The following is a 21,426-nucleotide window of genomic DNA, read 5'->3' as shown; positions in this document are numbered from 1 at the left end:
GTGCAAGGAAGTAGCAATGCATTTGACTTCCACAAAACAATAAACTCAGAAAATTGTAAAGGAAGTATTTTCTATATAAATTCTTTAAATTTACTAGCAAGTAAATAATCAAAATTCTGTTCCAGAACAAACGGAATGGCAGCTTTAATCACTACTGCTCCTGAAAATATCAAACATCTGTGCCCAGTTGTTAAACAACTTATGGTCATGCAGGACATTCAGTCACATCAATCTTACTGTTTTCTTTCAGCTTCCATAAAAAATAAACAGACAATCACAAGAATTTAGCAAATTCATGTTTTCAGTATAAGCTTTTTAAAAATGTTTTTGATGAAGTTGCTAAAACACAACACCTGCAAACCCTCAAATCTGGAATGCAATCACATGCAGTAGACAAATCCAGTGTTTGCTAAGTAAAATTATTATACAGTAAATTCACCTAAGTAAAAGGAAGTAATCAAAGTCCTCTATTAATGTCTAAGTATCACTGCAGCACCCATCCCAGTATATTTACTTTACAGATCTGCAGTAAGATCAGTGAAAAGGAGTATATTTATAATATGGAGAGTATACATTAGTGACACAAGTGGAAAACTTGAGATTTGTCTGTTAAACAAATTAGTTTGTGACTTAATGACATGTTCAGCCCTACTCTTGGACTGCAATTAATAGAATGTATGCCCCCAGCAGCTCCTCTACGTTCACTGGATTCTCCCTGCAAATTCTTTTAAAATTCTTTTTATTGAAAATCTTAGCTTTTTACCTGTCTATTTCTGTACCATTAGTTCCAGATGTTGTCATGCTTTCTGACATTGAACCTTGACTATCCCTCTTGCTAGGTTCCAGTCCATTTTTTATGTCATCAAAGTTTTCATATTTCAATGCCTGGACTAGCTGCAGTAGGTACATTAGTAAATCCTCATTAAGGGGGAAAAAAAAAGAAAAGAAAATGAATTCACAGGATCAGTCAAAGCTGCCTAGATTTCAGAATCTAGAAAAGAACAGAAAAACTTGGTCAGTAAAATGGAATAGTATTTCAACAGCAATATACAACAGAAGAACTGGTGTAGGATGTGGACTCAGACTCCCAAAAGGTAAGAGTTATTACATCGCTACTTCTTCGTTACACAAAGTGTTAATTAACTAATTCTATCAGGGAAAAATATGCTTTTAAAGCACACTTAAGCTGCCCTACTTGCTTCGAGTGTTCACAAAATACATGTTAGTTCACAGCTTCTAGGAATGAAACAAAATCTGGACCACAGTACCAAGAAACAATCTTTCCTCCTCTTTTCTGTACAGTTTTTTTTTTTTCTTTTATCCTTAGCAATGAATAAGCGCATCTGATGTATGACTAAAACATAGAATTTTAATTACTAGCTCTTCATAATTCGTTTTCTCTACTACTCAATTTTCTGAGTAGGATTTAAACATTTTGTGAAAAGTACACTTCACAGACAAAGCAGTACAACCTTGGAAACTGAAGAGGGATTTCTAAGATTACAGAAGAGAGCATTCCCAATTTTAATCCCAACTGATTACCAAGAATTTGAGATCTACAATAGTATATTCACATTATTTTATTTTTTACTTTTGAATGTAAATAATTACAATTTAAACTGACCAGCATCTATAAAGCTTGACTTACAATTCACAGCTCATCACTCTGATCAGTATAAAATTGGAAATACCTTTTTTCTACAGATGTTTATCTACTCATTTTCTTCATAAAGTATATGATGATGTACTGCTTTGACATCCAAGGCAGCTGGAAACCTTTTAGTTTACTTCTATGAATGTTAATGTTCAAAATTTACAATGGGTTTGAGGAGAGAACACTTGTTTCAACTTGGAGGAAAAAAAAAAAAAAAAAAAAAAAACTACCACTGACTGTTCACACTAATACAATTACCAATACTGTGAATTTCCTTCCAAAAAGAGCCCAACAACAGCATTTCCATCACTATTATTTACTTAAATGTCTTTGAAGGTAAGAAGCACCTGCTAAAAATCCTCTGTGCTCCACGTTCTGAGATGAGAGAACAGTGAATACCTCATCATCAGCCTGCTGAAGTCTAGCAACAGCATATCGTCGAACTGTTGGATTTGTGAAGTGAGATGATAGAAGTTCTAAGGAGTCCTCCACATCCATTGGTTTCCACTTGCCCAGTAGCTCCAGCGCTTGCTTTGCCTCTTGTGGAAGGTCCCAGTTAACACATTTCAAGAATTTTGTCAAGGCCTGGAAAGAAAGATCAAACAAATCTATTTAAGAATTAATGCCTCATGTTAAGAAAGTACTAGATTTGAACTATATTTACATGAGCACAGATCCAAGAAGATGTACTGACATATGACAATATAGCGTGGAACTGTTTTAATACTACTTGAAAATCTGGAGCTATCTTTAAGTAAAAAGTGAAGTCAATGGTTACTGCTCTACCACCATCATCAATACATAAAAGTAGTCACCATTAGATTGTTATTTATTTAATGCACTTTGTTTTTTTGGTGTACTGCTATATATTCTGGTAGTACATAATGTTAACTCTTTACTAAAAAGGGATGGACAAGCTATTTCTATTTATTTCTCTTTGCTGACCAAGAAAATAAAAATATCACCACTAGCACTTTAAACTGTCATTCTGGCTTTATACAAAAACTACTGCAATAAAAGCTAGATTCTATGATTTAAAGAGACTTTGATTTTTAATATCAGTGACTTCAGAGAAAGTTAAAAGCATCTTAATTAGCTACTAAGACACTTAAAGTCTGTATCTTCAAGGGAAGAACAGTAAAAGCAGTGTCAGTTGAAACATTGATTGCACTAATAACCCTCTCAAGTACTTCAGCTTACCTTCTCCTGGTTAGTAAGGTAATATCTGAATTTCCAAACTAGATCCTGTTCCTCGTATGTTAGCTGTTTTGTTGGTGGGTAACTCACAATGATCTATTAGACAAATAGAAAGTCAGTTCAAAAAACATGAGCATGCATAAGCACTAAGTTAACGGAATATACTGTGATGAAACAAAACACCGATGACACAAAAATAGGTAGGAAAAAAAAGTTTTCAACAACACAAAGTCCTCATGTTGTCACGGTGACGCTTCTTAGTTACAAGGTTGAAGGAACCGGCAATGCAGGCAAACAGAAGCAGTTACGACTCCCATCAACAGCAAGGTATGTGCACAACATGTGTTATGAAACCCTCAAAACAGAAGTAATATGTTTTTCTTAAAAGATAAAATTACAAAGTTGAATGTATTTCTGTTTATTTCTGACTTGGACTCACCTAATTACTTGTGAGACACACCTACTGATTTTTCTTCATTGATGATTTTTTTCAAAGTTAAACATTTCATTTAAATTCTCAACACATATTAATAGTGAACAACATAAAATAACTTTGAATTTAATCATGATATGATTGACTTACATTAAGCTGATCTCGAGTAGCCGCATTGGGCTTCAGATCATGATCAGAAGGTCCACTTCTTAAACTTCGAGCAAGCTTGTGATGTTTGCTTTCTACTAAGTTCTCCTAAACGCAGAGGGTAAGTCAATATACATAAATACTTCAACTCTAGAGAAAATTAGTATTGAAACCACCTAGCAAAAACTCTCCAGCATGTTGAATAATGCACGACAATTAAAATTCACATCTAAAAAATACAGCATCTTCTGGATTGTTTTTTGTCATCACTGCAGTTTTTACTAGATATTCCTTCAACAATATGCCCTTTAACCCCATAAAAGAGAAGAAGGCTGTAGGGATTTGAATTTATTTTTATGTATTTATTGTACTTCACACAACTTACAAGCCTTATTTTGCCTTTTGGTGAATTGCTGCAAAATGCAAGTGTTTCAGTCAACACACCCGTGATTTAGACAGCACTCAAACGTGCTAGCTGCTTTCTAAACATATGTAGGATGTTTGCAGTATGAAGCTTTGTATGCAACAAAAACATTCTCAAAAAGTTTTCCCACTGTTAATACCATGTTAGCAACAGTAGGAGCCACAAAAAGAGCCACGGTGTCAACAAGATTTCAGCAGCCAAGGCAGTTTTCAGCATTGTCAGACTTGCTCTTGCAGTGTTAGATTACACAGTGCTCAAACAGTGTTGCCAGTAGAAGCCCACTTACATTAAGGTTCCCAAAGCTGCCAATACCAGTCCCACTGAATTGGCATCCACAATAATGGAAATCTTTTCTAGAATTGTATTTAGGCACTGTCTACATGAAAAACAACATACAAAAGAGTGTAGGGAAAAAAACATTTTAACAGACGAAGTGACCAAGAGTTACTACACCTTCTTCAAAAATTCCTTTGTCTTCTTCAGCTCCTTTTTGTCTAATTTTCCCACCCTCTCTTCTACCAGCAGTACCCCTAATCTGCTTCCCCACATCTCAGAAGAAAGTACATTAAGTATAGTAAGGAAGAAACTCATCGTAAGCATTAAATAAGTTGCTGTATTTAAAATCTAGCAGAAGCAATAAAAACGTACTAAAAATCACACCAACATACTTCTCAACTGGACAAATACATCTTTCCCACAGGACTCTGAACTACTGACAGTAGGAATACAGACAAGCTTTCACCTCCATGTGTGGAAACCTCTCAGCAATAATACTGTGTTACAGAACGTATTACGTAGAATAATGCTTACCATAGACATTTGTGGATCTGGAATCTTAACAATTTCAGAACTTGTTAAAACTGGAGATGACTCATCACCATCCTGAAAGAGTTAAAAGCGTATTTAATATTTCTAATTCTAAAGCAATGCCATATTAGCATATTGCTTTTTTATTAACATACAGCATATCGTATTTAAGTGAAAAAAATGATGCAACTACACCCAGCAGTTTTGATGGGCCTGAAGGAGAAAAGATACATGTATTTTTATCTGTTTTTTCCTGATAAGCATGGTCACAATATAGGTTGAAGTTCATCCAGTGAAATAGATCCCGGCAGCTCTTCATCACGATAGCACACAGGTGAGTAGAGAAATTTGATGCTATCATTATACACATCCTCTGGAAGCAACAAAATAAAACAAAGCAGGACCTCCATCTCCAACAGAAAGCAAGTGCTTTGCTAAAAAACAGCAGTCACATTTCAGAAATTACTTGAGAATATTTCAGCAACTAAGGCTCCTTGAAACAGTCAAATTTAAATATACATATATGTATATATATATCTATTGTTGATTCCATATCACAATAGATATATAACATCACAGCCTACATCACAGTCTCTTGTGGAAGTTTACGCTGTGCTGTTCTGAGCAGAACGACAGCAGTCAGACAGTTTAACTTAGGGAAATCTGTAGCTCCATAAATAACATAGGAGAAGCAAAATATTTTCTTTGAACCCATCAGAAGGTAAAAATTAAGCCCACCACGATCAGTTCAAATCCAGTAATTGTCTTCCTTTTTATTAATGTCCAACAGTTTAGTTTTTCTTTTTTTTTTTTTTTTTTAAACTACAGAAGTGGAACCTAGTATTAATTCACATGACCTAAAAAAATATTTAAGACCAAAAAAAAAAAAAAAAAAAGAAAAAAAAACCACACAAAAAAAAGTCAGTATAATAAGTGATACTTCAATAAGTCTCTTCTCAGTTAGTATGTAGCAGATCAGAATAATGAATCCTAACAGAAATATCTCATGTCAGGATGATCAAACAGGACAGAAGTAATAACGGCAGAACTTTCAAAGACTGAATCAAACGTTTATCCACATTTTCAAAGATAAGCAGGGACTAAAAACACCTACTGGAATTATTTCCTAATCTACATTTTTACATTTAAAAATTCAGCCAAGGTTTTAATCAAAAGGCTACTGCTAACAATCAATCTTCCCACTGTTTTCATCACTTTATTTTTTCTATCTTTACTGTTGACTCTCCACAATTTACAGAGGCATCAGGGATACAGAGAGGAAAGAACTGGTAGACCTGGTAAAGATGTGCAGCATTAGCTGAGAAAAATAAAGCTTCACTGGATTTTCAAGTGTAACACATAAATCTAAAGGCTACGCACTTTAGTTAAGGTAAGTTCAGTTTCATTTTAAGAGAAATGGGCATTTCAGATCAACCAAGAATATACATTTTTTCTATATCAGCACTTCCCTCAGTAATGTGATTCTTTATATACCTTATTTTTTTTTTCATAATTAACTTTCAAAGAGATGAGGAACTTGTATCAAGGGGGGAAAATTACCTAACTGACACCAACAAGAAACAAAAATTAATATTTCTAACACTCTTTCATGGGAAATACTTTTTAAAACTATGTAAATTCATATGTTGCTGACTATTACTAAAATAAGCACTTTCAAGACACTTCCACATTTACTGGTGTCCTATACCTTTCTGAATCTGAAAAGTAATGGCATTAACCACATATACATCCCTTCTAGTCAAAGTTAGCATGCATCCAAAATCTGACCGTGACAGATCCGAGAACATAAACAAAATTTCTCTTCCCATGAGATTTCTAAAAAGCATACATACTAACACTTAATAGGGCATTTGTTTACATTTTATTTTAAAAGAACATCCCCTAAATAATGTACTTAGCATTATCTACATAGTATGAAAATAGTAATTCTGAAGTAGCTCCATTATAGCTAAACACTTCTGTGTCAGTGTAACAGGAAATGAATAGAGTAGGAGCTAGACTGACAGACCAGCATTCCCACTGTACTAAAACTTTTGTCAGAAAACTGGAAGCAACTTTCAGATCATGAGTTACTGACATTAGGTAAGAACAATGAAATATTAATGAGTCATGCTTTGGCACGAAAATCCATCAAAAATAAAATTTGACAATAAATAATCACAGATCAAGTTCTATCATCTCATCAGTTATGTTTCTAATCAGAATCGTAAAAAGATTGCAATCAGATGTGGCTCTCAAAAAGCAATAAAGAAATACAAATACCCCAGTGACAAATAACACCCCACTTAGTGTGGACCCCTCACATAAATCAGTGCAGAAAAACCTGACTCAGCGGTGTATATAATAGCAACTAACAGACGTTCAAAACTCCTGCTGAAGCATTTGTAACATTGAGATCCAGGTGGATTCCCCAGGGATGGGCAGTAATAATGCTCATACTATTACATCTTCCTCTCTGAAAACTTTCAGATAAGATAGGCAGCTGCAAATTATGACAAAGCTTTTAGACATGTAAAAATTGGACTCCACAATGAAAAGCCTACCACAGTGATTAGTTACAAGGATGAGAATTACAACTGACTAAAGTTTACGTATGCACAAAACAGGATTTTAAAAAGGCACCATACTTTCCAGTGACCAATGTCATAATGTTCACAACGTCTTCGAATTGCGAAACTAGATTTTATTTCTAACACACTGCCTCTTAAATCCCTGAAGACCTACAATGACAACTTTAACTACCTCCTCTCAAATACATAATGCTGAAGAGTTCTGGCTATTCTGCTCATGTACCAGGAAAACTGGTTTAAACCTAAACTGTAAGTTCGATCTTGCTGCTAAATCAAGTTTTGCAAAAGCATACATGGGCCAAGTTACTATCCAGAACAGACCACTTTATCAGTTAGTCTTCCTGTGAAGGAAGTCAGCTGTTTTCTATGCCTTCAATTACTTAGCACTTGGTTCTAATTCCGTGTCATACCTTGAAAACACCATGTGGCTCACTATTACCCTTATCATACAAACTTACTAAACTATATCAGTGTCTGAGAGTCAAACCTAAATTAGCACTTGAATTTGATCAGGTGCATGCTTTCAAAAATATCCTTCCTGATCATCCTCGTGTAATGAGGTTTCACAACACCAATAAGTAAACTCTATTAACCTTACGCTATACTACCATCATCTTTCAAGCCATGAAAACAGCTTTCACAGATAACGAAGTTTTGTTTTTGTTTTTTTTTTTTTTAAATTGCATGCTTTAGTGCAATCAATTTATTTAAACAAAGGTTTCATTTGAAACCACCACAAGGTTATATGTACTGAAGAAAAACGTTGTTATTTGCATTCGGAAAAAATCACACTGAATTTTCCCTAAGTGGAGAATCAGAAGTGATGCTATTGTTACTAACAGACTGTTAACCTTCCCATCACAAATGTTGTATTAAAATTAACAGAGAACATGAAAACGGTCACTGCTACCTTACTCCACTGTACTTGAAGGTTGAGTCAAGCAGGGGATGCTAGAATTGAGATTCTTCAACAGTGCAGTAAACAAATTCATCAACAAAATTCTGACAAGTAATCTCCATTTTGCCTATCGGTCAGAGACAAGTGACAACAGAACCTAGTTTCAATATACTGGATATGTATACTATATGCTGTAATTGAAGGTATGAAAAAACTGAGAAGACAGGCACTAATTTATGTACTCTTTCCTACTGCTGCCAGGAAAGAGGTCAATAATGTGTTGAAAAGCTACTTTATAATAACAAACTCCTACAAGTAACTGCAGTTTGAGCTTTGATATATACCATTATACCAAGTACATCATTTCCAAAAACCAGACAATCTATAGTTATTTTGTTCTGTGCATTTCTAATATATTTCAGAAAAATCGGCAAAGAAACACATGCATGTTTAAAGTCTGAGTCTTCTTCCCTCACTTTTGATACTTGTAAAATCATAACAATGACTGAACAAAAAATAGTGCACATAAATAAGCTATAACAGTACATTTCTGGAGGTAGAGAGAGAAACCATTTTTAGGAACATCACATTCAACTACAAAACTAAAAAAGCCAAGTCAATACAAAGCTGTATGTTAACGATGTTTATTATTTTGTACCTATGACAAGTACAGAACAATCTGATTTAGGATCTTAACCCAGTGCAAGAACAATTGTTAGTGTTTCAATGTTTTGATTGTGGTTCCATTGTGCTCTCCAGAAAAAAAATAAATCTCATTCACCCTGGCCTTGGACGCCTCCAGAAAGGGGGCATAAGCAGCCTCTCTAGGCAACCTGTTCCAGTGCCTCACCATCCTCACAGTAAAGAATTTCCTTCTGATATCTAGTCTAAGTCTACTCTCTTCCAGTTTAAAGCTTTTTCCTCTCATCCTATCACTATAAGCCTTTCCAAAAAGTCCTCCCCCCCACTTTCCAGTAGGCCCCTTCAGGTACTGGACCACTAAAGGTCAGAGCCCTCTCCTCTCAAGGCCAAAGAGCCCCAGCTCTCTCAGCCTGTGCTCACAGGGAAGATGCTCCAGCCCTTGGAGTAAAACGCCAATGCTGCCTATCACTGTCAATCCTCTCTTCCCCTAAATTTGAACTCACAATCCTGCTGTCACTTCTCAAATGTCTCACTATGATCTTATGCATTTATCTTTTTAAACACCTACTTTTAAAGATATTTTTCTGGATACTACAGAATAAAAAACTTGAAAAGCGAGAAATTAATGACACTGAAAAATTTCTCTACACAAATTGAAAGTATTCAGGGATACTGTTTAGAGAATGGTATCTTGTTATCTATACCTACATATAATTTTTCTTTGCAAGAACAATAATAAAGTCACCAACATCAGTTACTACACCAGAGATCTGTTTTGTAAACAGAAAGAAAAGATGAAAGATATTTCAATCCAGAAGTTTTCTGCTAAATTTACTTTCAAAATATTTTTAGCATTAAAGGGTAAACCTACTTGTTCATTTTCAAGCAAATATTCACAAGGAGAGCACCTGTGCCAAGTTTTTAATAACTTATCTTTTATAAAATTACCAGTCAACGCAGGTATATCTCTTCTTGATGAGAGCCAATTTTACCTACAGGTACATTGAAAGTACCGCTGGATGACTGAAGGAACAATAAATCAAAAACTTTTTAATCACTCACATTTAGAAATTCCTGTAATCTTCAACTGTTGCATGAATGATTGACTTCTGTAATCTCATTGCATCTATACCATTTGATTTGTATGTACATAAACAGCTGCCACTGACAGATGCCTGCTGCTATCCTGCAGCAGAATATTTCACCTCAGTGGAAAAAAAAAAATCCATTTAAGGTGCACACGCTGCTTTTTAAAGACAACCGTAAAGTCTGCAAGGCACATACCTTTTCGTAGTAAACTATTCCATATTCTTTATCATCACTCTTGACGCAACGGAATTCAATCATCAGGTACATAAAATTAGAACTTCGTTTTTCCCTCTGAGAAGAGAACCACCACAGATGTGTATCACATTAAAGAGTAAAAAGCACAGCAATTACTCTTTCTTTGTGCCATAACTAATGAGATTATCAGTTGTTGAAACAATTATTAAGTTAATCATTTCATCACACTATTTGAGACCTTTCCTGACATGCTTGCTTCTTTACATCCCTACACAATCACAATTAACATTCAGAAGTAAACAAAATACATAGTTTTCATCAGTGGCTTGCAATTGTGAACCTAAAGGTCAGCAAAAAAGCAACAAAAAATAACCAGTTGTTTGCGTTTTTTTAAATGCTTACATATAATTATGCATGTCAGTCAAAATCAAGAAGACATGAAAAAAATCACATTTAGATGTGATGAAAGGAACAAATAAAACTTGGACTAAGGTTAGATTTGCTGTTCATTCACTTTCAGAAAAAGATTTGCTCATGTATGTATTTTTCAAATCTTTAGTAAGTGTTTAGAATTTTAAAATTTTGATGGGAAAGAATAAAGAAAATATATGTAATCTTCATCATACATTTTATTTTAAAAAAGTAAAACCTTTAAGAGCAAGCAACTCAAGCTCATTTAATGTATCAATATTAAGTTGGACTTGCCAGCACAGGCAAAGGCATTCTATACTTAAGTAGTAGGTCTAGCAATAAAGGATGCTGAATTTTAGGTATTGTAACAGAGAGTAAGCAAAACAATATCCATTTCTAATGTGGGATGCATTGAAATCTCATAAAGACTAGAAAATGGTTATATATACATATATTGCAAAGGAATCCGAGTCTCAGATGTCTTAATGCAAGTCTCGGAGCACAAAACAGAAAACAAAGGAGTTTTGTTGTGCAAGATGAGAATAATCAGTTAGTGATTTTACTCACTGAGCGTGTAACACCACATTCAGGTGCCGTAGTTATTTAGAGGTCTATCTTGTTTGTTATTGTATTTTAAATTCACTCAAACCTTAATCAAAAACAATAAAGCTGAATAGGTCAAAAGCCAAGGAACAGCCTGTGTGGCCAAATAAGCTTCCCATCACAATACAAATCCTAGAATTAAGTTAACTAAACCCTTAAACATTTGTTCCAAGCTATCACAAATTATTAATAAATACAAGTCACTTGAAGTTGACAACTAAGATAGTTTTCTATTTATTAACTGCTCATGTCAAGTTCAAATTAGAAGTGCAAAGAATTATTTTTTCTTTTATCATATACACCATCATATCAGTTGATGAAAAACAAGACAAGTTTGTCTCCTAAGTGAACAGTCCACATTAGCAAGATCTGAAAAAAAAAGTGCAACTCTGATGTAAAATGACCTACCTCGTTGATCATTTCTATTTCTCTAAAGGTCAGTCTGTCCAGCCAGTCCACTTTCACCATGTGACCTTGTCGATGAGACTTAGTGAGCTGCATAAAAGAACACAAGACTAATTTTGAAATTGTTAGTACTAACAGAAAGAATATCAATTTTGCAGAGGCACTAATAGATGAAATGCTTGTGCATACAGTAGTTCTTTGTAAACTGCTAAGCCGTGACACCATACTTCTAATATCTCAAAAAATCAAGGCAAAGACAAAAGCATGTTACAAGCATGAGATCTTTAAGCACATCAAGCATTAAAAAATAGGAACCTGTTTTTTAAGCAGTCAGATAACAAAAACACTATTTATCTTAGTTACTTGTTTTCATATAGTATAACTTACCTTTGTTTCGTTTGATTTGGTATTTCACTCCAAACTGAATGAAGTGTGCCTTTGTTTATTTCACCAAAGCAAGTTTACAAACTGAGATTTATACAATAAGATCAGTGAAGTTACAGAGTTAGTTTTCCCTTTTTAGGCAACTGAAGCCAGTACTTCAGGAAGCCTAGTGAAATGAAGAAAAGGAGAAGTCTCTCTGCTTAGCTGCTATTTCCCAAGACACAGTGAAGCTGCCATTCTACCTGCCTTCTCACCAATGTCCCAATTCTTTGCCTCTCCAATAACATTCTCACCTGCCAAAATCTTCTACCAGAGCCAAAGAGCATGGCTGAAGGACTCTGGAAACTGTACAGTCTCAAAGTACATTAACTGACTGCAGGTTGCACAAGACAAGTGCAGTCAGCTTATGAGCATCAACAAAGACACACTTCACAATCCCTCTCAATCTATTCCAGCTTTGATCATCCTCACAACAAAAAGTTTCTCATATTTAAATGGAATTTCCTGTTTCAGTTTTGTACCCAGAGGTCTGGTTTTGTCTTTGCTCCCTATTGTACATACCAACTGCTTGTGCCTTCTCTAAACTACCATAGTTCCTAAGCTATCCTTGAATGATAGATGCTTGAAGCCCCAAATTATCTTTGCAATCCATCACTGTACTCACCCCAATAGAGTAATCTCTTTTCCTCACTATAAGGCCATAAATGAACTCTACACTTCAGATACATCTCATCAGTGCCACAATCCCTTGACCTGCTACCACTGTTGCCTAATACAGTCCAGGACACTGCTGCTGCGCAGCTTCGCTGTACAGAATCACAGAATCACTCAGGTTGGAAAAGACCTTAAAGATCATCGAGTCCAACCACAACCTAACCATACTATCCTAACTAACAACCCTCTGCTAAATCATGTCCCTGGGCACCACATCTAAATGGTTTTTAAACATATCTAGAGATAGTGACTCAACCACCTCCCTGTGGACCCTATTCCAGCACTTGTAAAGGCAGAAGACCTTGCAAAACATTTTTAAAGCCTTTTTGAAGTTCCTTTATAGGAATCACAGGCCTATTTTTCCAGTCTGTTGAGGCCCCTCTGAACAGCTGCACAACCATCCAGTATATCAGCTGCTTGGGAGTTTTGTATTACCTCCGAATTTGCAGAAGATGTGCTCAGCCATTACACCCATGTCATTAAGGACATGTTAAAAAGCACTGGGACCAGTACCGCTTTCTACAGCACACTGTTCATAGCTGGCATCCAGTTGGACTTCCTGTTGCTACTGTTGAACCTCCTGACACTTCTGCCAGCTTTCCTTCCACCTCTGCGTCCATTTAGTTTCTAATGCAATAATGTTACAGAAGAATGTATCAAATAAAGACTCGCTAAAGACAAGATACTCACTGCTCTCCCCTGCCCATCAAGGCAGTAATTTTTTAAGTGTACTTTCCCTAAAACTCAATGAAGCTTATAGAAACACAAAAAAAATTGGAAGAGAATCAACAGCATGCAAAAGTGTTATAACCCACATTTTCTAAGGCAGGCTAGATATCATCATTTAATGCCTTTGTAAACATCCTATCAAGTCCACAAGTTCTATTCATCCTCAACAAGAGTATAAGTTCCTTACACTTACACATCCCTCATTTCAACAACTTCCAAACTACGTTCATTTTCCCCCCCTTAACTAACAAAAGTACTCTTCTTACCCCATGTAGCCCTATTTTTTTCACCCTATACCAGCACTTCAGCATATCATATATTCACATCCAGCGCTCACATAGGTTTATGACAGCCCTTGCCAAAACCTTGGCTAAAAAGATTCAAATAAGTTATTTAAATAGCTCTGTCAATTTTTAGTTTCACTGCGCTAGAGAATAAGGGAAATAAGTAATTCTGTATTTTACTGGAAAAATATTAGTCTCAAATCTCCACATTTCTCTTTCAACAGGAAAAAAAAAAAAGTCAAAAGACATTATGTTAGTTATGCCAGCATACAAGACTCTGTAGGTTAATATGTACTTGAAGAACTTCTCCCTTAGATTAAAAGTTTAAAATTAGAGTCTCTTCAAAGAAAGAAGCATTAATCTTCTGCTACTACCTAAGATGTATCCCTTTAAATGCTATATTAGTGCCATAATTAGATAATTTCAGCTAACAGAAGAAGTAAAGGAAATTAATGGATCAAAAAGAACTTAGAGTACCTTTTGTTTATGTAGAATAAAATAATCCATCATGTGTAACAGATTAATTTTCTATAATAACAAATACCACCCACATATATACAAAACTCAGAAGGATGTCAAGAAGAAAAAAGAAGATCTAGACAGAAAAAACTTTCTCAACCAAGTTCTTCTCTAAAGTTACTTACTACTATCTGTAGGACTGATTTGGCATCTGGTATCAGATGTTAAAAAGTACCATGACAGTTAGAAATCATACATCTTTCCAATAGGTAACATGAAAAACCACCTCTAAGAAGTAATCAAGAGCAAAAAAGCTTGTGTGATCTCATCTTGTATTTAATCTGTCCTACTACTCTTAAGTACATTTAATGTACCTTCCGATACAGCATCAAAAGATGGTATTCAGTAACTGATGAGCAAGTGAAAGGAAAAACTGAAACAGATTATATTAAAACAACAACTATTTAGGAATAATACATCACAAGCATCTCATCTGCTATGGAAACAGCTGTGCAAATTAAGGCTTTTGCAGACACTACACAGGAACTTTGTTCACTCTGTGAGCACCTGCGGATAAAATATTTTTATAAAGGAACACAACAAAATACCACTGAAAACAACAGTTTCTGAATCTTTTTGGAATTAGCATCTCCAAAACACAGCTTAGAGGAGATGCTCTTAGCAATGCTGAAAGCCATTTCCTAGCCATTAATTAGAATTCTTATTTTTGATGTGAAAGGAGAATTCCGTCAACCTCTTTGACAGCTTTAGGCCCTCCAATCCTAGCTGCCAAAAGAACAGGCTAGAACAGACACGTGTATTTTGGAGACTGAAGTACTCTGTTATTTGTGTCTCTTGAGCTAGGAATTCCTATGTGCATTCCTAGGAATGAAGAGGAGGAAAAATGTTGGTATGGTGCTGCACAAGCTAACATGAAAATGAAGACCTACACTAGTATCTTTGTTCAAGACCCACTACCTACATCACCTATCATGTAATAAACTACAAAAAGAAAATCTTGATCTGTACGGCCTGTCTACAGAGCGTCCCTCCTCTCAAGGGGTTTTATTCTACTACCACAAAAGATGAGGCTTACAAAAAGCTTTGCACAGATACATTTAAGCAGAACAAGAATATGCAATTATACTAACTCAAGAAAAAATTAAGTCTAAAATGAAGAAAAATTAATTTGTGTCTGTGGTGCATATCAAAACCTTAAGATCTTCTACTCCTTTTCAAACACAAACCTACAATGTTTCTTTCCTTTAGAATGTTATTTGAAACACTAGCTATAGGTTTGAACTCTCAACAAAAATCATTAGTTATGCAAGTATCTCACTTCTAAACCTTACTCAAAAAGCTGTTGCTTTGCATCACAAGGTTCTTGTGGTTCAAAGCATCACTGAACATTTATAACAACCTACTTCCTACAACTCACAAAATATTTATAATGAGTTTTGCAGTATAAATTCAAGGTGATCTAGACTAATAAAATAGACTGTAAATGCAAGTTAGTTTATTGCTATTATAAATTTCTACATGAAGAACAGACATATTTATGGCTCTAGACCTTTCTTTCACATGGAGATTTAAAAAAGGTGAAGATGAAAGCCGGGCAACCAAAATTAAGATGAAAGTACACCAATAAAGAGGAGTTGAGATATTTGGTAAGCTTAGTATAAGTTCATCTGAGGAGTGTCACCAGCTACTTAAGCAGTTCAAGAACAAATATTTATTGAGTTCCAGAAGTAGTTTCCACAGCAAAAATACAGTCTGTCAACAAGCTAGAAGGAGAAAATATTCATGTGGACAGCTACATGTGATGTAAAGCTAAAGCAAATCTGGTTAATTTTTTTAAGTCTACTAAAATTCTTTCTAATGCAGAGGCGAGTCATACATTTCTGAACACTACACCAGACAGTCTTAAATTTCAAAGGATGGCTACAAGGAAGGAAACTTGACTTGCTTTCACAAGCTGCTCTTAGGACTGAAACAGGTAAGAGTTTTAGCTTCAAGCATCAAGTTACATTGGTATTTTCACTCTTTATAAAGAATTAGGATTTAAAGTTGCTTTAACAGTATGTCAGATATATTAAGTTTCTTATACCAGTATAAGTATTTGTGTCCTATTTCAAAGAACATACTTGTGGTGAGCTTATTTGTTTCTTTGAGTAAATTCTCTGACTTATGAAAGCAATTAAAGGCAGACAATTTTCATGGGAAAAAACACCACTGGAACCTTGTCTTCATTAAAGTCTCTCTTCATTTCACTCCAATGATAGTGCAAACTTTCCACGCACATCTTAAAGGTCAGTATTCCATTACCTTTGCCAAGCGGCTCATTTGATCTTCAGAGACTGTACTGCTGGTTCTCCCAGGAGTTCTGGTGGGTTCCGAGCCATCAGCTTCTACATTGGGCCAGACTTTCAAATCATGCATTCCTTGACGAAACATACTAGAGGGAAAAATGCAGTATTATTTCAGCTAATTAGATAGCAAGAACCAAAGTGCAGCAGCAGATGCAAGAAAATGAACAGTTTCTTCTGCCAAACCTAAAAACACACATAGCTATGCACAACATAACTGAACTGTAGAAGTGCCTAGAGCCTTATGCCCTCTCTGGCCTTCATTTTTACTGGCACACGGACTTTAAAAGAAACAAATATGAGATAACTTACTTGGCAAATGGAAGAAAAATGGATAATTCCCAAAGTCAATGGAGTGGCACAAACACGAACTGAGGAGAGAGCTTGACCTTCATACTTTTTTATTATTTGTAATGAAGCAGAAAAAATCCTCGACTTGCAAATTACAGTATTGACTTTAGATCTTCCTGACAAAAAAATTAACTAAAAAACGATGTAAGTTTCATGGGAAGGTCAACTAATAAAAAGCAGCTTTCTCAGCTGGAAAAAAACACAACTCTCACCACACAATTCTCCATCTATGCCTGAAATTGAATTGGTAGTTGAAACTCTGCCATGAGCAGAACTCTGTAACAAAACTTAAACCTCTCTTCTGCATACCCTTGCATTCCTTGCATATTTTTATTCACCCATCTACAAAAATGCTCCAGAAAATCAAATGTATTATTTCTGCCAAGAAGAGGGGACCAATCAACTAAGAACTTCAGGCAAATGCAACTAGAAGGAACACTTAGAAGTCACACAGCTAAAAATAAAAGACACTAACTACAGGAAAGTCAGCTAATCTTAAAATCACAGACTGATTTGTAGAAAGTTTACCACTACCCTGCTACTAGGTTATCAGTTTACAAGCCAAGAGAAAATTCTGAAATATTTATTTCTGTCTGAACCCCTCCCCAAAACACTGGAAATAAAGGCAAATTTTGTCCAATACAATTTTCTACTCTAAGATAACATCAATCTTTTCATCAAAGCAAGATCTTTAATGAAAAAAAGTTAACCTCTTTTTACAGACGTTTTCCACGTTCACTATCACTAGGACAAATTTCCTAAATCTAAACTAAACCTGGCTTGGTTCAACTAAGCCTTATTACTTCATATTTACTGGCAAAATGATTTGCTCCGCTTTCAAACGCTGTCTACATACTAGAAAAGTATTCTCATGGCCTTTTCTTCAGCCCCATGTTTACTTACTTCTACTCCACCACACCCATTTGCTAGATATTCAATATCTACTCCCTCAGACTCTCAATTGTGAGAAACTTACCTGAAACTTTTTTACTACAATCAATGAGACAGAGTATCAGTACCTCATACTTAAATTGTATCCTGTGTTCTTTTTTCAGTCCCCTTTGTACTTAGTTAAGATCCATTTCATGCATTGCTACCTTCCAGTTAACTTGTAATTCTTCCCAGCTCCCTGTTATTTACTGTAATTTACTGATCTCACTCTCTACTTAATCATATAGATTATTAATCTAGAAGACTCCTTGTTTCTTGAACTACACTTCGTTCCTTATGGATAATGTTCTGTTAAGGGTCCAACTGCAAAATTAACTTAAAGAAATTAAGTAGTTGGTACCAAAATTAATGCATTACAAAAGTATAGAAGAAAATTATTTCAGCATTTGCCATGTCAAAATGTATGCTTACTTGTAAAAAAAAAAAAAAAAAAAAAAAAAAAAAAAAGAAAGAAAAATTTAAAAAAAAAATTCTGTTTTGACTTTATCTATGCACTTCCTATTGCACCTTACTAATCACAAGTGAGCTTCAAGTCTGTATCATGAAAGAAATAGCAGTATACCCATATTTCCCAAAGAGCGAGACTGTTGTTCCTCCCACAGGAACTGCTTTACCAGGTCCATACACATCCCAGATGGTTAGAGCCACCTGAGCATTGCGAGGCAGGTCTGGATACTTCACAGGCAGTTTCAGCCACTCATTCCAGCTGCAAGGACATACTTCATATTAGTCATGAAACCTCAGAATTCAAGTCACCCTACAGTAGTTTACAGAATCTAAGTTCTCCTTCAATTATGCACTTTGCAGGGCGTATTAACTATCTGCCTATGGGCTTTAATTATTCAAACATTTAAGTGTTGTTTTGAGTCATTCCATGTGATTAAAAGGCCAGCAAAGGAAAAAATCTTTGTCCAGTATGCAGCAAAAAAGTGTGCTATTTCAGGCTGCAAAACTTACATAATTATTGAGCCATGCCCAAAAACAAAAATAATTGTATTATTACTTACTCTTTACACAGAAAAATCAATTTTGTGATACTTAATTACACAGAGACTCACAGAAATGTAATAAACTTATAGAAAACAACAGAAAGGATTTAGGATTTTTTTTTTTTAAATGCAAACAAAAGATACATCAAATTGCTTCTTTAACTAGAAGCCTCAATAACTAATAGATAAATGAAATAAAAGGCAGTGACTTACTTCCATCTAGTGCTAAAAGCTTTGTAGGAAGTTCTAACTGGAAGAGCAAGAGGTTTCCCTTCTGCAAACACCTGACAAGTTACATACAAGTCAGAGCAAGTCTCTTGATACAGTCCTGAGAACTTCAGCATTGGGTCTTCCAAGAGAGCTTTGTAACTCTTCTGTTCTCTTTTCCCTTCCAGACTTCCTCTGAAAATAAATAAATAAATAAATAAAAATTAAAAAAAAAAAAAAAAAAAGAGCAAAAGTTTTTGTTTTTTTTTAATCCACTGTGAAAATTCAATTTCCATTACTCATATTTAGACAACATGGATACCTCTATTTTGAATAACTAGGAAGCAGTGAAATCCAAATATCAAAAAGAAACTCTGCACAACTCACTGTAATACTGATTTAGGGGCAAAACAGAATAGAAAATAGAAGAATTACCCACTCGAGATAGAGATACCTTCTAATAAAACCTGTAGATTCTTAGACTACATCATATAAGATACATTAAACAAGGCAACAGGGAGATTATAAACACTGCAATCATTAAAAGAAATAACTATAGACATTAAAACATTAGTATACACTTGCATGAAAAATGAAAACAAAAAAGGACGAGGAGTCTTATTTTAAAACTGCGTGAAATGTGAAGTGTTTCTTTGGCTTTGGATGCCAAAAATCAATGTATTCAAACCAGAGTTGATTAAAGGTCAGTAATAATGTGCAGAATACTAGTGCTAGATTTCACAGACATTAAATATAGTCATGAAAGACAAAACTTCACGTCTTTTCCAACCTTAATGATTCTGTGATACTGCAATATGAAATATCTGACTGTGATTAAAAACAAAAAAGGAACCACAGCGTTTGTGTAGACAGGAGTAATGCACCTTTTAGCAAACAAAATCTTTCAGAAATAGAACAAAAGAGTAGATGAAGAAGTTTCTTGCAAGAAACAAGCACAGTGCATTCTAACAGTAGGCGAACTTTAAAAAAAAAAAAAAAAAAAAAAAAACACTTAAAAACTCTGTTTTTGTAAGTTAAATTTTTGTTAGAGTATTAGTAATGAAGTCAGGTATGTAGCTGAATTCAGTTGCTATCTGCTATTAAAATGAAACTTACATAAGCCCAATATTAGGTTTTCCTGAGTTACTTTTCAAAAAAAATGCAACATACCTCAGTGTAGCTACATAGCAATAAACTATAGGACAGGTCACATCTGTCCCACATGAATTTATACTGCCCACTGCTGTGATGTGAGGGGAAAAAAGAAAATAACTTTTAAAAATATGAACCAGCAAATGCATCAGCGTGTGCAAATGTGAAGTTGAACAAAGTGCCTGACCTTACCCAAAACACATTTATGTGCCTTAGCACATATGTGCTTCCCACATAGTGGGAAGAAGTGCCTTCAGCTTCTCTCCATCCCTTAACGCTGAGAGCGGTGCCACCAGCAGCTGAAAGGTCACCAGAGACATTAGGGCTGAACTGAGTTAACCCGTGCCTTACAGCACTACAGGACCTAAGGACACGGATATGTCAGCGCTCAGAGCAGCCTGCAGCAGGCCCCGGCCCTGCTACGTCGCGGTGCTGCTCCGGGACCCCGCGGAGCCCTAGGCGCGGCGTCACAGGCACCCCCACCTCAAACAGCGGGAGGCCCAGCCACCTGCGAGCCGGCGGGGACCGGGCCCCTCCCGCACACCACCGCGGCCGCCCCACACACCCCCGACCGTCCTGAGCGGAGCAGGACAGCGCTGAAGCCCCGGCTCCTCTCACTCACATCTTCAGTTGCACATTCATATCCAGGTCGCAGCTATACACATAATACAGCTTCTCAGTCTCGCCCATGATGACCGCGAGCCCGGTACGCCCAGCGGCACGTGCACCCCGCACCGCCACAGCCCGCGGGGTAATCACCGGCCCGCCGCTTGGGCCCCCTGCTTTCGCGCATGCGCCGGCGCCGCCATTTTGCTTAAGGGAGGAAAGAGCGAGTATACATCTACCCTACCCTATACCAAAATGGCCGCCAACCTGGAGCTGACCTGGAGGCGGTCCCAAGGTGGCTGCCCCCATGTGTACGGCACGGAGAAGATGGCCGCCTCCATGGGAGGCATAGCAAGATGGCTGCTAGCAGGCAGCATCTGGCTGCGAGATGGCTGTCCCTGTCCAACTTCGGAAGCAATGTGACTGAGGGCATCCGGTGCAGTTTTCCAGCAGGAGCCCCCAGCAGCATTGGCTTTCCCCCTTCTTTCTCCTCAGGCTGTGATTCTCCAGACTGCAGCACAATCAGGACAGTCACAGCAAATTCCCACTGTAACTCTAAACCCTTCTGTGACCCCAGTGATGTTGCTTTCTGACAGGGAAGGGATGATCTACACATGGCACCTGCGTTTTGCTAGGGGCTGCCACGCTGTTTAGTTGTACTGTCAGTCATTCTTGTTTCAGCTCTCTGACACCTTTGGAGAAGGTCAAGCAAAGCTAGCAGCTGTCTTCTGCCCTAAA

General features: G+C 36.2%; 1 protein-coding gene across 2 annotated transcripts in view; it reads right to left on the bottom strand.

Moving 5' to 3' along the window:
• The window catches only part of PIK3C3 (phosphatidylinositol 3-kinase catalytic subunit type 3), a 63,153-nt gene extending 42,233 nt beyond the window's left edge, over window positions 1-20,920 (bottom strand). Inside the window, exons 1-12 of one of the 2 annotated variants that reach the window (XM_048932019.1) lie at window positions 20,705-20,920; window positions 18,937-19,125; window positions 18,297-18,440; window positions 16,392-16,521; window positions 11,500-11,586; window positions 10,078-10,173; window positions 4,666-4,737; window positions 4,142-4,231; window positions 3,435-3,539; window positions 2,855-2,947; window positions 2,054-2,239; window positions 764-918 (exon numbers count right to left, since the gene is read on the bottom strand). In XM_048932019.1, coding sequence (XP_048787976.1) covers window positions 764-918; window positions 2,054-2,239; window positions 2,855-2,947; window positions 3,435-3,539; window positions 4,142-4,231; window positions 4,666-4,737; window positions 10,078-10,173; window positions 11,500-11,586; window positions 16,392-16,521; window positions 18,297-18,440; window positions 18,937-19,125; window positions 20,705-20,772 — 1,415 coding nt within the window. In that variant the 5' untranslated portion in view covers window positions 20,773-20,920. The remainder of the gene's footprint in view (window positions 1-763; window positions 919-2,053; window positions 2,240-2,854; window positions 2,948-3,434; window positions 3,540-4,141; window positions 4,232-4,665; window positions 4,738-10,077; window positions 10,174-11,499; window positions 11,587-16,391; window positions 16,522-18,296; window positions 18,441-18,936; window positions 19,126-20,704) is intronic. The other variant, XM_048932020.1, reaches the window with a different exon arrangement.
• Window positions 20,921-21,426: the final 506 nt, after the last annotated feature.

Source organism: Lagopus muta, chromosome Z (assembly GCF_023343835.1).
Source record: "Lagopus muta isolate bLagMut1 chromosome Z, bLagMut1 primary, whole genome shotgun sequence".
NCBI lineage: Eukaryota > Metazoa > Chordata > Aves > Galliformes > Phasianidae > Lagopus > Lagopus muta.
The sequence above is the reverse complement of the archived record's forward strand: the minus strand, read 5'-3'. Positions and strand labels throughout refer to the sequence as shown.